The sequence below is a fragment of the Ictalurus furcatus genome, chromosome 3, assembly GCF_023375685.1.
Source record: "Ictalurus furcatus strain D&B chromosome 3, Billie_1.0, whole genome shotgun sequence".
Lineage (NCBI taxonomy): Eukaryota > Metazoa > Chordata > Actinopteri > Siluriformes > Ictaluridae > Ictalurus > Ictalurus furcatus.
Window position 1 is genome coordinate 28,769,929 of NC_071257.1, and position 14,562 is coordinate 28,784,490.

The following is a 14,562-nucleotide window of genomic DNA, read 5'->3' on the forward strand; positions in this document are numbered from 1 at the left end:
CGCAGAGTCATAATTGCGCTGAGAATCTGCTGAGTGAAACTATACAACTAAACCATGTTCCCTCCCTATGAAGTTTTTCTCATCTCAGCTGGAAAGTGCTTTCCAGATCATTGGTCCTACTTATTTTGCAGTATAGTATCATATACTGTACAGGGCTGGACATGTAGTGTGTACTTTATAGTTATGTGGCATGCTACCAGTAATATTTTTTCATTAATCAATATTAGTGCCACAGATGAAAAGCACATGAATGGCAATTCAGTAACAAAAATATTAAGCAAATGTCCACTAAATCATTGTGTTTAAACACTTATTATCTGAGAACATCTTAGATTCTAATTATCCTTATTAAAAGCAAGTGCAGGTGGAGGATAAAATAAGCCCATATATAGATTTATGCCACTGTTTTTAAGAGCCAGGGGGGTGTAAACTTTTGAACAGGATGATCAGTGTAAATCGTTATTATTTTGTTTAAAGATCTTTTTTTTCATTAGTACTGCCCGTCAGACACTAAATAAGATAGTTTCATGTCTCCCAGAAGACAAAATACTAACAATTTACACAGATCATCCTGTTCAAAAGTGTGCAACAATTATTGGCACCCTTTTAGTCAATACTTTGTGCTAGCTCCCTTTGCCAAGATAACAGCTCTGAGTCTTCCCCTATAATGCCTGATAAGTTTGGAGAATACATAACAAGGGATTTGAGACCGTTGCTCCATACACAGTCTCTCCAGATCCTTCAAATTTCAAGGTCCACGCTGGTGGACTCTCCTCTTCAGTTCACCCCACAGGTTTTCTATGAGTTTCAAGTCAGAGGACTATGATGGCCATGGCAGGACCTTTTGTGGTCAATAAACCATTTTTGTGTTGATTTTGATGTATGTTTCGGATCATTGTCCTGCTGGAAGATCCAACCATGGCCCAGTTTAAGCTTTCTGGCAGAGGCAGTCAGGTTTTCATTTAATATCTGTTGATATTTGAGTCCATGATGTCATGTATCCTAACAAAATGTCCAGGTCCTCTGTCAGAAAAACAGCCCCAAAATACTAAAGAGCCACCATCATATTTAACTGTGGGCATGAGGTACGGTTCCATATGGCTACCTCTCTGTGTGCACCAAAACCACCTCTGGTGTTTATTGTCAAAAAGCTTTTTTTGTTTCATCTGACCATAGACCCTGATCCCATTTGAAGTTCCTGTAGTGTCTGGCAAACTGAAGACGCTTGATTATGTTTTGGGATGAAAGTAGAGGCTTTTTTCTTGAAACCCTTCAAAATAACTTGTGGTGATGTAGATGACTTCGGATTGTAGTTTTGGAGACTTTCTGACCCCAAGACGCAACTAACTTCTGCAGTTCTCCAGCTCAAGTCAAGTCAAATGGCTTTTATTGTCATTTCAACCATATACAGCTGGTACAGTACACAGTGAAATGAAACAATGTTCTTCCAGGACCAGGACAGGACAGCTGTGATCCTTGGAGATTTTTTGGCCACTTGAATAATCCTCTTCACAGTGCGTTGAGACAATATAGACACGCGTCCCATTCCAGGATGATTCATAACATTTCCATTTGACTGCAACTGTTTAATTATTGCCCTGGTGGTGGAAATGGGCATTTTCAATGCTTGTGCTATTTTCTTATAGCCACTTCCCATTTTGTGAAGCTCAACAACCTTTTGCCGCACATCACAGCTATATTCCTTGGTCTTACCCATTGTTATGAATGACTAATGGAATTTGGTTTATGTGTCACCTCATATTTATATCCCTGTGAAATAGGAAGTCATGGTCAAACAATTTTCTGTTCCGAGTCAACCAGGTGTACTAAAAATGTTAAATATCAATGGGAATAGACTTCAAATATACTATTCTCATATGAATTCATAGGGGTGCCAATAATTGTTGCACACCTATATTTAACAGATTTTTTTTTATAAACCTGTGTTGTGTTTGCAATTGTTTGATATCCTTGAGAGCAGAGTATTTTTGTGAATTTTTTTTAACAAAAAGGTTAGACAATAAAGACAATTTTTCACAGCCTTCTTTGCTCATATTTACCAAGGGTGCCAATATTAATGGTGGACACTGTCTGGTAATGTGGCCAATGCTTTGAACTGTGGAATTGAGGTGCACAGTATAACTGGGATTCCAATCCATAGTCTACACCTCTAAATTTCAAAATTGACAAAACCTTTTTAAGTAGCTTTTTGTTTCTTTGAAATGTATAATAAATACAGATACATTACTTGAAATGAACAGGTAATGTCTCATAAAGAGATACAAATAGGAGGCACTGTTCTTTTTAGAAAGCTTTCCAGGGCATTTGCTGGAGACTAGAGATGTGCACTTGGACTGGGATGCAACAAAAAAGTCACACAAGCGATGAGTTCATTTATTCGTCCTTAGTAACTGCCTGATCATGAGCGTGGTGGCTTAAATGAAGCTAGTTTGTTTGTATTTTGGGGGAGTACAAACAACTAATTTCCAGAGGTTTTGTTTTCAGTGTTGGTCCAGTGTTTTCAGATGCATAATGGTAGGGTTCAAAATAAAATTTTTTTAAAACCCAAAGTTTAGGCCACACCCACTGTGTTTTTAAACCCATTCAATCCAAATACAGATATGGATATTTGGAGCACTAAATAGATACAGATACAAATAAAGAAGGTGTCATTTTTGACATTGTTGTTTTTTCTTAGTGGCATCATTGCAAAAGTTTTGCATCCAAAATGCATGATAGTGTAGATTCTACAGTTTACATACAACTCTTTACACTGGTTTCTAGTAATTTTCTGCAACTGAATAACTATACAGCTTTTCTGCATCCATGCCATATATTGTTCTGGTGCTCTGTCTAGTTAGCATTCACTGGCCTTATATATATATACCCTGAATATTTATTGTCTTGAATATTTATTGTTCTGAGTACACTGTATTTGCACTTTATTTAGTCCTGTGTATCAGGCTGCTGTAGTGTTATGGTCCTGAACAAACGAAACCTCATTCCAATGTGTACAAGTTATATGGAGGACTGACTAAAAAACCAACTTCTGTAGAATGATGAAAAGCGACTTTCTTGCATACAGTAGCTGATAATTATTTGAATAGAATTACTGATTTACATTAATCTCTTATTGAAAGCTGAGGTGAGTTAATGTCATTGAATTAAAGGATTGATATGTCTCTGTCTTTGTCTCTGTCCACTATCTCAAGGGACTGGGGTCTTCTTTCTGGCCTGTACAGAGGGGGAACAGATCAGCTTTCTGTTTGACTGTATCGCTCGAGGCAGCTCTCCAAGCAGGACACCGTTTGGATTGCGTCCCTCCCTACCAGGTTCATACAGCATGTGTGTGTGTGTGTGTGTGTGTGTGTGTGTGTGATATTCATTCTTCATTCTCACACTCTGCACTCTCCCTCTCTCTCTCTCAAGCTAATTTATTATTAACACTCTTACAACACAGCAATTTTCCAACACTAACGATTTCCTATTAATTAAAGAAGGACACATCATACGTTTGATCAATTTATACTTACATCTAATGTTGTGAAACGTCCGCAAAATAAGTTAGTTCATTTATCACTTACGTTATAACAGCTATAAACAGTGATTTTGTCACCAACATACAGCTATCAAAGCCCTCAGTCCTTAAGATGTGTGTTTCTGTGTTGGAAATTTAAAGCTTTAACTCTGGCTGTTTCAAAGCGCTGACACTGGGGACTTCCAAAAAGGATAAATAAATGTCATTTCACAGAAAACTTAACCATATCAACAATTACACATATTGGACGATTACACAATCTGGCACGTTGACCATAACATTACGACGAGTGTATTAATATTGCAAACATTTTTAATGACCACGCTCAGTAATACTGCTCAGCGCACTCAGATTGGATTCCCTTGCACTCTATATTAAAGATAATGCTTCAACAGCATAACATCTTAAACATAAAACTAAGCATGAGGAGTTCAGTGCTAGTAGCACACTATGTTTACATTTTACAGCATTTGGTAGACGCTCTTATCCAGATCAACTTACATTTATTCCATTTATACTTCTGAGCAGTTGAGGGTTAAGAGCCTTGTTCAAGGGCCCAACAGTGGCAGTTTGAACTCATGACCTTCAGAGCAGTAGTCCAACACCTTAACCACTGAGCTACCGCTATCACTGCCTGCACTAACTGCAACTGACTAACAGAGCTAAATCAAATGTTCCTTGATGCCCCTGACTGCTTAATACTGTGTTGGTTATTTGTTTTGTTATTTGTATCGATCGAAAAAAACCCCCCAAATGTTCTGATATTCAGTCTGAAACAAATGGTATTGATGCAGCCCAGACAGTGGGTCCACAAATTGCTTCATGTTCTTATAAAATCACGCTTTAATTAACTTTCATTGATTCCTTCAATGATACTTTATTTTGCACAGAGACTACAGCAGATTAAAATCAATGGTCATAATGTCATAATTATAAAATGTCAAACCAAAAACTAGTTTCACACTCAGTAACTCCTGGAGTTCTCGAAAGTACGGTGAAATTAAGAAGTTCGTTAAGTTCGTTCTCCCATGTTAAAATCCAACAACCATTTATCACCATTCAGCTCTTTTGTATATTTCACAATTTTACCTCAAAAAGAAAAATATTTTCAGCTTGGATATATTGCATACGTCTCGGAATTATTATTATTATTCTTTAAGACTTCTCAAGTAATGAAAAACTCTCAGCCAGTGCATTAGCAGTGTGGAAGTCACTATTCAAGTGCAGCTCAGAAAGAGATGTGGAGAAGCAGCTTGACAGCTTAATCGAATGGGCTATAGATGAGTGAGCAGAGAATGAAACTGGGTATAAAAGCGGCAGAGTATAAAACTTTTTAGAGAGTGTTGTTTTTGTGTCATGTCTAAAAGCTCACTCAATATCTCAATATCTGCTTTATTACCTCACATTTTTAAAGTGGAAGGAATGAAATGACATTTAATACTGTACAGCAATGTAAGTGTACAATTTCACTAGGAACACCGTGTTAATGGACAACAAGCACTAATGGATGGCAATAACATCTGCTTAAAAAGTTAAACTTTCTAAAGTTTATAGACTTTTACTTCTACTCTGATGTAATTATGCAATAGCCAGTAGATCATCTTGGAAGGGGTTTTAATCGTTCACCTTGATGTATAGCAAGATGGAGGAGAAACAAGTCATGGTTGTTAACGAATATCCAGTCTAAAGATCAATTAGATTACTGAGGATGGTATCATTTAAAAACCATGAAGGTGGCTTACGACTACAATTGTTATGATAGTGTTAGGACTGCAATTGCCATAAACAGGTTTGCACTCAAGTCTCCATCAGTGAACAGTTGATAAGTTCAACAAAATAGACTTCATGTAAAAACTGTAATGAATTTCCTGGTTACACAACTGCACTTTTTGACCATGTAGTACACAGCTATAGAAGGGAATTAGTTAAAATTGCACAGTCTGGTGTCATGAGGATGGGTTCCCTTTTGAGTCTGGTTCCTCTCAAGGTTTCTTCCTCATATCGTCTCAGGGAATGTTTCCTTGCCACGTCGCTGCTGGCTTGCTCATTAGGGATAAATTTATAAATTTAAATGTAATATTCTGAATTGATATATTTTTTAAAGCTGCTTTGTGACAATGTCCATTGTTAAAAGCACTATACAAATAAAATTAAACTGAATCCAGAGCTGTACTAGTCAACTGTATGAGCTGGTTCCAAGGCTAGTCTAAACAGCGCTAGTTAGCAATGATGAAATGCTAAAAATTGTCTAAAATGTAGCACTATAGGATATTATACTAGGATAGTGAATTTAACAATTATTGCATCATACTTAAGTCTGCATTCTTAGCTTAATGATATAAATTTACTTTTGCTGGAAAATGTTTCTAGATATTTAACTCTTTTTACCAGAGGCCAAAAAATCTGAATTTCCCCCTGTTTTGGAGGTTCCTGTGTTCATCATTGAATTTATTCATATCACACTCCACAGTAGTGGTTAATGGCTCATATGAAAGTAGACACAGGGATTTAAGAATTTGCAGTTTTTTCTTTATTTTTTATAAATAAAATAAAAAAAGTATTTTTATTTTTTATTTTTATTTAGCCTGCTAGAATTAAATGTGATAAATTTATTGTGGCAGTTATATACAGTGTTTTACTATCAAAAATGCTATAGTTGTGCTGTCTGGTATCTCTGTACCCATGTTATTGTGGAGAGGTGTGAATTGTTTGCCCAGCAGAGGGCTCAAACCCCACCCCCACACAGAATCACAATACTCTATACACAGAAACCCAACAGTGTCCTGACTTACTTTATAACAGACTTGCAGCAATAAAATAATTAATTTGTTTATTCTGACTGAAAATGATGATATTGAAATTATGATAATTGACTTATCATAATAAGTCGATTTCTGACGCTGTTACAGTTAAAACGGTTGCATCCAGAAGAAAGAATTCCTATCTGGCTAGTGTTGCTGTAGGTTTTTTTGTTTTAAAACCAAAAATATGCAAACATACACATCACTTCTTTTTTCTGATGGATGCCAAAAATGTCCTTGTGAAAGCAGCCTAAAATAATACAACTGTTCTGGAGGAAAATGGAAAATATATAGATTTTTCAACTTTATCTACCTGTCATGGAGGCGGACAGATGGATGCTGGTTTATGGTTTTTATTAAAACCACTGAAGCAAACAGACAAAGGGCTAGGCTAAACTCAAAATGAAGGCATGCTAATGGTAAGGCGATTGGCCAACCTGCATTATCTAGACAAGGCTATTGGGATAAAAGATTAAAACAGAGGAGCAAATGGTCAGAAACCAAAAACAAGGATCTTGACAAGGATAAAGCAGTTACTTGGATATGAATGAACGATAGAAGTGAAATGTGGGTGTAACCTGGGATTAGACAACAATACAAAACATAAGGCAAAATCAACAAAAAGTGCTTGAAAAGAAAAGAACCAAAGTCAAAGAACATGATTTATTCATTCATCTGCAGTAAGCACTTTATCCTGGGCAGGATCATGTTGGATCCGGAGCCCATTCCGGGAACACTGGGAATGCACCCAGAACCATGACAGGGCACTTTAATTTGAAATAAATAAAATTTCTTGTATTTCATTGTAAAGCACACTTTTGCACTCATAGAGTACATATTTCCAATTTCCTTATCAACCTACTCAAGTTTGTGCTTGGGCTATATTGCCCCCATTACATTAAGACAAGAAACTAGTGTGTGTATCATTAGTCGTGCCCTGGAGGGGACAAACCAGAATCAGCCTTTTTTTTATTTATTTTTATAGCAGCAGTTAATAGGTTGTGAAATTACAATTTTATTGAGTGTACTTGTGGTTGGATGTCACGCAGCTGCAGTGTCTTTCATTACTATACACTGTTAAATCACGTTAATTATCATTAATGAGTGTTAATGAATGGTAATTAAATGATTTATAAAGGTTTCCACAGGCTTCATCTGACTTGACAATATGTCTGTATTGATTCAGGCCGGTCTCCTCAGCACACTTCAGGAAAATTGGATGCTGTATTTCCTCTCAAATTCAAATTCTGACATAGTCCTGATATTGTAGTAAAAATAAGTGAGTGGTTTGCATTTTTAATCACTTGGTTAATGGATGATCACTTGGTGGTGGGAGATCTGCCAATACATATTGTACTTAATTAGTAGCATAATTTAAAGCTGTGGGTTTTTTTTTGTGGCTTTGACTGTGCGACATTGTGAAACTGAGACATTCACAGTGGTTTTTTTTTAACAGCTAAAAGTAGCAATAGCACTATCACTGACACTGACTCGTCAGCTAGGGCAGAGGGAAATACTTACGCTGGCTCGAGTGTGTGTTTGTTCTCTTCTCACAGGTCATCTCATATTCTATTTGTCAGATTAGCACACTGCCAGCTTTACGTATTAATATATGATGTGATGAAGGAAATTTGCCAGGCAGAACCTTCTCTTGATACTTTGCATAGCTCAGTGTGCTCTAACAGGATCAGGTGTCGAATGTCACAGGCCGAATCAAAGCCACGAGGGCCGCTGGATAAAGCTGATCATTGATGTTTGCGTTGGAGAGAAATTCTAGAAATATCTATTTACAGTTACTTGTATCTGCTTACAGATATGAGTCACAACACCCTCAGCTCAGTAGACTGGCACCACTAACGCAATTATTTTGTGCAAAGCTGGACAGGAGGTGGAGTCAAAATTTGACATTTAGTTGTTACTAAGCAGGGTGGTCCTGCTGATGCGTGTGTGTGAGACTTTATGTTAGTGATGTTAGCAATAATCAATGAACTAACTAGTTTCAAACTGTAAACAGAAACATCATAACACATAATAGGATTTGGTAAGATTTTAATTATAGCACAGAGTTTTGAATTCCCAAATCTGATTGGTCCAAGGGTATTGATTAATTTTCTATAACAGCAGCTCTGATAGGTTTATATTAATGCCATAGTTTGGGTACAGTATTGTTTGTAGTAAAAACTCATTCAAGGAAGACATTCTGCTTAATCCTAAGAATAATAAATTCATAAATAAAAGTGTTTTGTTATTTCTCAAAGAAAATGTACAAGCACTGATATACTGATGTTTACTGTAAGGATATTTTTATTAACATTTGTGGAAGGAGTCTCCAGTGTGAGAAATTTGTACTAGTCAAAACATAAACTTTCCCACCACAAGAAAGTTTTTAAAAATGTATACATGACAAATCATTTTCAATTCATTTGGAGGCCAATTTGTTTTAATTATTACATATTATAGGCATTTAAGTTATCTTTTTTATTGACTTGGAGATACTTACATACTTAAAAATATGCTTACAATACTGTAATTCAACCAGGCGTTTCAAAAGCTGGCAGTGCTTGTGCATGTTTACTCGGTAACCAAAAAGTTTACCAACATGGCAGAAAATAAAGGCATAATTGGATAAAAGTAAGTAAGGCGTTATTATGAAAGTGGAAGCAAGTGATGGGATTTATGTCATCTGTAAATGAAGTGGACCCACAGAGGGTTAATCAATGAAAATTGTAAGTGCTGACAAATTGAATAACACACTTCAGAACACAGCAGTAACTCTGGTCACATCCACCCTGTACCTGATCAGTAATAATAATAATAATAATAACAACAACAACAACAACAAGGAGAAGAAGTTTAATTTATTTAGTACCTTTCTAACAGGTCTTATCTGTAAAGGTCACTTTACAATTTTGTAAAAAGAAACACAGAAACTAGTACTAAAAGCAAAGATCAGTTAGCTGAGTCCAAAAGTTGTTGCCATGATCAAGATCAAGATTTTTTTATTGCCACACTGCAGTGTTGGTGGTAATTGAGTGGCTGTGGCTCAGGTGGTAGTGCGGGTTGTCCACTAATCGTAGGGTTGGTGGTTTGATTCCTGGCCCACATGACTCCACATGCTGAAGTGTCCTTGGTCAAGACACTGAACCCCAAGTTGCTCCCGATGGCAAGCTAGCACCGTGTGTGTGTGTGTGTGTGTGAGTGTGTGTGTGTGAGTGTGTGTGTGAATGGGTGAATGAGACACAATGTAAAGCGCTTTGGAACAACTAAGGTTAAAAAAGCACAATATAAGTGCAGACCATTTACCATAATTGGGTTCAGTATAGCTGAGCAGTGAGCAATATATTTAACATTAAACAAAGTACATGGCAAGAAAACAAGACAACACATGTTTGAAATGTGCCTTAATGTTGAGTCAATACAAATTTCAGCAGTGAAAACCATGTGAAAACAGTTGCAGTAGTATAGATGGACTGAAACCATGTGCAGTTGTAGTGATACATTAATACCAAGATATATAACAGTGATAAACAGAGCCTGTGCAAAAAAAAACAAAACATTATGGCAGTACAGATTAAGAGAACCTGAGAGTTTTCAGCAGCTGAAGAGAGGTTATGAGTTATAAGTTCTGTAATGATTGAATTTCAGTGGTGTAGCTAATCACAGTTCCACTGATGGCCAACTCTGGCACAGTCCACACAGCTCACATAAAGTGAAACTGAGCCTCTACAATAAAATAAAAACAAAAATAAGCATCTCAGATATATATATATACACAATCAAACTTGGAGTATATATAAAATTAAAACATTAAAAGCATTTACATGAGTCTGGGTGTGAGAAAGGTGCCATGAAGTTGATTTTTTAGTGTGTTCTATATCTAATGCTACTGCGGGGAATAAAAAAGATTTCTAATGACGCAGAAGAATCCAAGGAATAACTAGACTTTTGACCTTATGGGGACGTTGGCTGGTCCCCATGAAGAAAAAACTGCAGCCAAAAAAAAAAAAAAAAAAAAAAACAAGCAAAAAAAAAATAAATAAAAAATAGCCAAAATGTTATATTTTGGCTACTGAGGTAAAGGCTATGGTTAGATTTAGGTCTAGCATATGAATATTTAGCTGTATTAATAATGTGGAAGGTCCTCATAAAGAAAGACAACCATATTTATGTGTGTGTGTGTGTGTGTGTGTGTGTGTGTGTGTGTGTGTGTTCTCCCACATGATTGACTCTGAACCCGTCTTCCTCACTTACTTACTTATTTGTATTAATGTGCGCTACTTACTCTATTTCATGATTGCATCATGTGTAGTTTGACGGACTGCTTTGTGAAAGTGTGTGTAACAAGGCCTGAGAGCCAGCACATAGTCTAAAGCTCTGTTGGATTGAATTTTGCCTTACCTGTAAGTTAAGTAAGATAAAAGCAGCTGCCCAAGAAATGAATTGAAATATTCATGTGTGATGATGGAACTGTGCACCTATTCTTGGAGGCAAGGAAATGTCTGGGAATGTTTTTAGCTGAAAGATCTTTTTTTTACTAACAGGAAAAGCTGAAAATTGTATATTTTCTATTAATTCCTAGTCTGCCAGGTTTCTATGTATTTACATCAACATCATTAACAACTTGTTTAGACAGTGATATGGACCAAACAAGGTGCACTTTCATCTGTTAAGGATTTTGGAAAGAAAAATAAAATTGGAAAGCCATCCAATTACCAGGAAGCATGCATCAGAAATCAAGGTTTGATCGGCTCCTAGAGACTGAAATCAGGTCTTTATTTATAAAATGTAAATGTATGGGGGAACATTTTGATTCATCAAATTTGCGCAACATACTCTATGTTTTGATGAATTTAACTCTGAAATCTCCTGGTTTAATATTTAATTATGGCTTTTAATGTACATCTGGGTCTAAAGATGCAAATTCACTGGATTAAGATGTTAATGAAATGGAAAAAATGGAGCAAAAAAAACATTCACTGAAACATTGACTAACATTTCATGATTGATCGTAGCTGTCAAAAGGCTTTAATAATACTATGATGAATTCATTATCCCAGGATAGTCATCTTCATCAGATTACTGCCACTTGTGCATCGAACACTCACAGGCAGTTTACCCAGGTGTGTGTGTGCGGCTCCAGTGATTCTCTGAACAGAACAGAGGCTAAAATAATAAACATCTAAAAAATAGATGTATTACCATCTAATATCCAGACTTCACTCTGCCAAATGTGTGTGTGTGAGAGAGAGCGAGAGAGAAAGAGAAAACAAGAGCGAAAGGGAATAGTATCATTTTTGTTCATTTGGGCTGATGGTAATTATCTGTTTGTGTTTTCAGACCTCAGCGCTCAAGCGTCCTCTGTGGAGGAGAGGATTACGCAAGAAGCTAGCGAGCTGGAGAAACGCCTCAGCATGCTGTCAGTGTGCAGCCGCCAGAGCAGCACACGTAACTAACACACACTCACACACGCATGCACGCACGCACGCACACATAGTATGTACAGTATCTCACAAAAGTGAATACACCCCTCACATTTTTGTAAATATTTGACTATATCTTTTCATGTGACAACATTGAAGAAATGACACTTTGCTACAATGTAAAGTAGTGAGTGTACAGCTTGTGTAACAGTGTAAATTTGCTGTCCCCTCAAAATAACTCAACACACAGCCATTAATGTCTAAACCACTGGCAACAAAAGTGAGTACACCCCTAAGAGAAAATGTCCAAATTGGGCCCAAAGTGTCAATATTTTTTGTGGCCACCATTATTTTCCGGCACTGCCTTAACCCTCTTGGGCATGGAGTTCACCAGAGCTTCACAGGTTGCCACTGGAGTCCTCTTCCACTCCTCCATAATGGCATCACGGAGCTGGTGGATGTTAGAGACCTTGTGCTCCTCCACCTTCTGTTTGAGGATGCCCCACAGATGCTCAATAGGGTTTAGGTCTGGAGACACGCTTGGCCAGTCCATCACCTTCACCCTCAGCTTCTTTAGCAAGGCAGTGGTCATCTTGGAGGTGTGTTTGGGGTCGTTATCATGCTGGAATACTGCCCTGCGGCCCAGTCTCCGAAGGGAGGGGATCATGCTCTGCTTCAGTATGTCACAGTACTCAGGGGTGTACTCACTTTTGTTGCCAGCAGTTTAGACATTAATGGCTGTGTGTTGAGTTATTTTGAGGGGACAGCAAATTTACACTGTTACACAAGCTGTACACTCACTACTTTACATTGTAGCAAAGTGTCATTTCTTCAGTGTTGTCACATGAAAAGATATCATCAAATATTTACAAAAATGTGAGGGGTGTACTCACTTTTGTGAGATACTGTATATACACATGAAAGCATATTATTCAGTAAGCACAGTGCAACCAGTAGGGAAATCATATAGTAATTAGAGAGAGGAATGTAGGTATAAACCTGCTGATGCATCATGGGAATATAAGAGAGTGGTTGTCAAAGTGGGATCCATGAACCATATCCAGGAAATTTGTGGTGTTGTTGTTTAAAAAAAAGAGAAAAATTTACAATGGTGGAAATCACAGCTAACCATTATCAAAGTTGTACTTTATTATTATTAGACTGTTTGACCAGCCACTTGAATTGAATCTGTTTAATCCAAATCTCAAGAACTCAAAAACCTTTACGCTTATAATTTATAATGTTAGATTATTAAAGCGATAATCCACTGACAGAAACATTAATTAAAGAGATAGTTCACCCAAAAAAATTAAAATTCTGTCATCAATTACTCACCCTCATGTCATTTCAGACCCATAAGACTTTCATTCAACACAAATGAAACCTCCAGGTTTCATACAAAATGTCTTCATTTGGGTTCCGAAGATGACCGAAAGTCTTATGTGTTCTGTCAGTGGATAGTTATTGAATAGAAACACTATGGCTCTAGAAAATAACCAAAATATTATCATATACTGTAAAGTTAAATAATGAGCCCAATATTTGAATAGTTGGCGTGTGTTTAAAAATCTGTACTGATGGTGTGGGTGCAATTTTTTACAGTTAAAGGGGTGCTTATCTGTAAAAAGTTTCCCTGATATAAGTAAATAAATAAACTACATAACACTGCACCATTAAACACTCCACTGCTTTACCAATGAAGTGTGCGTTTCTAAACAGATTGCCAGATCATGTCTTAGTCACTGGGATTATGGTCATTTAGTGTAGATGGAATTTGGAAACAGTTTTGGAGGTTACAGTTCAGTTGATAATAAGATTGATACAGAAACAGTCAATCTAGCAACCCTGATATCGTTTTCTCTGCATGTGCTTTTTCGTGATCTGTTATTTCTTCTTTCTTCTATTTGGCCAGCCTCCCACTCCAGCTCCACAGGAGATGCTCGCAGCATCTCTAGCTCCTCCTCTGAGACCAGCCACTCAGATGCCAGCTTGAGCAGTCGCCTAGCAACATGGGCTGATCCAGTTCGATACCCCACTCCTACAGAGCCCTCTGTGTCTGTAACAGGAGTGACGGGGTCCAGGCAATCCAGTGAGGAGCATCATGAAGGACTACTTCGCCCACCGACTAAACCGCCTCGCCACAGAGGACTTCAGGAGGCCGGGCGACAGAGCTCAACTGACAGTGGCATCGCAACAGGAAGCCACTCGTCCTATTCCGGAAGCTTCTCATCCTACACAGGCAGCTTAGATACCACGCAGGGAGAGATTGAGGAGTTCGGCTCAGTGATGAGCCTCACACTGAACACAAATTCCAGCACAAACCTGACTGCAAACCCCAACACTCCAACTTCCACTTCTAACACAAACCCCAGACTTCCTCTACAGTTACAAACATCCAGTATATTAGCAAGCCCTGCTGTCTTGCCACCAGGGCACAGACCATGTGTATGCCCCATCACTGAGGTCTCTGAAGCACAGGAGATGGAGTACCAGGTGCCTGTTCAGCTCTTGCAGCACTACGACACCCCTCGCAGACTCATCCAGCCCCACCCCTCCACCTCGTCCTCGACTCAGAAGCCCAAGTGTGGCCTATTAGAGCCACAGGGAAGCCCTACTTCTCCCAAACTGACTGCACCCTTGAGGCTGAGTGTGAGCAGTGACGGAGTACTACCCCCTGGAGGCTTGACCTTGCAGCGACACATTCTCTGTCCTGTATGTGGAGGACTGAAGGTAGTGTTTTTTCCCTCTATTTTCTCCATCCTGTCTGTCTTTCTATGTGCACATTAAATTCCACTTTAACTCA

The 14,562-nt window shown here is 37.9% G+C and overlaps 1 protein-coding gene across 1 annotated transcript in view; it reads left to right on the top strand.

The window, feature by feature from the left end:
* dok7b (docking protein 7b) overlaps positions 1-14,562 on the top strand; it is a 47,607-nt gene that overhangs the window by 25,036 nt on the left and 8,009 nt on the right. The window contains exons 5-7 of the mRNA XM_053621447.1: positions 3,213-3,332; positions 11,677-11,784; positions 13,672-14,489. Coding sequence (XP_053477422.1) covers positions 3,213-3,332; positions 11,677-11,784; positions 13,672-14,489 — 1,046 coding nt within the window. The remainder of the gene's footprint in view (positions 1-3,212; positions 3,333-11,676; positions 11,785-13,671; positions 14,490-14,562) is intronic.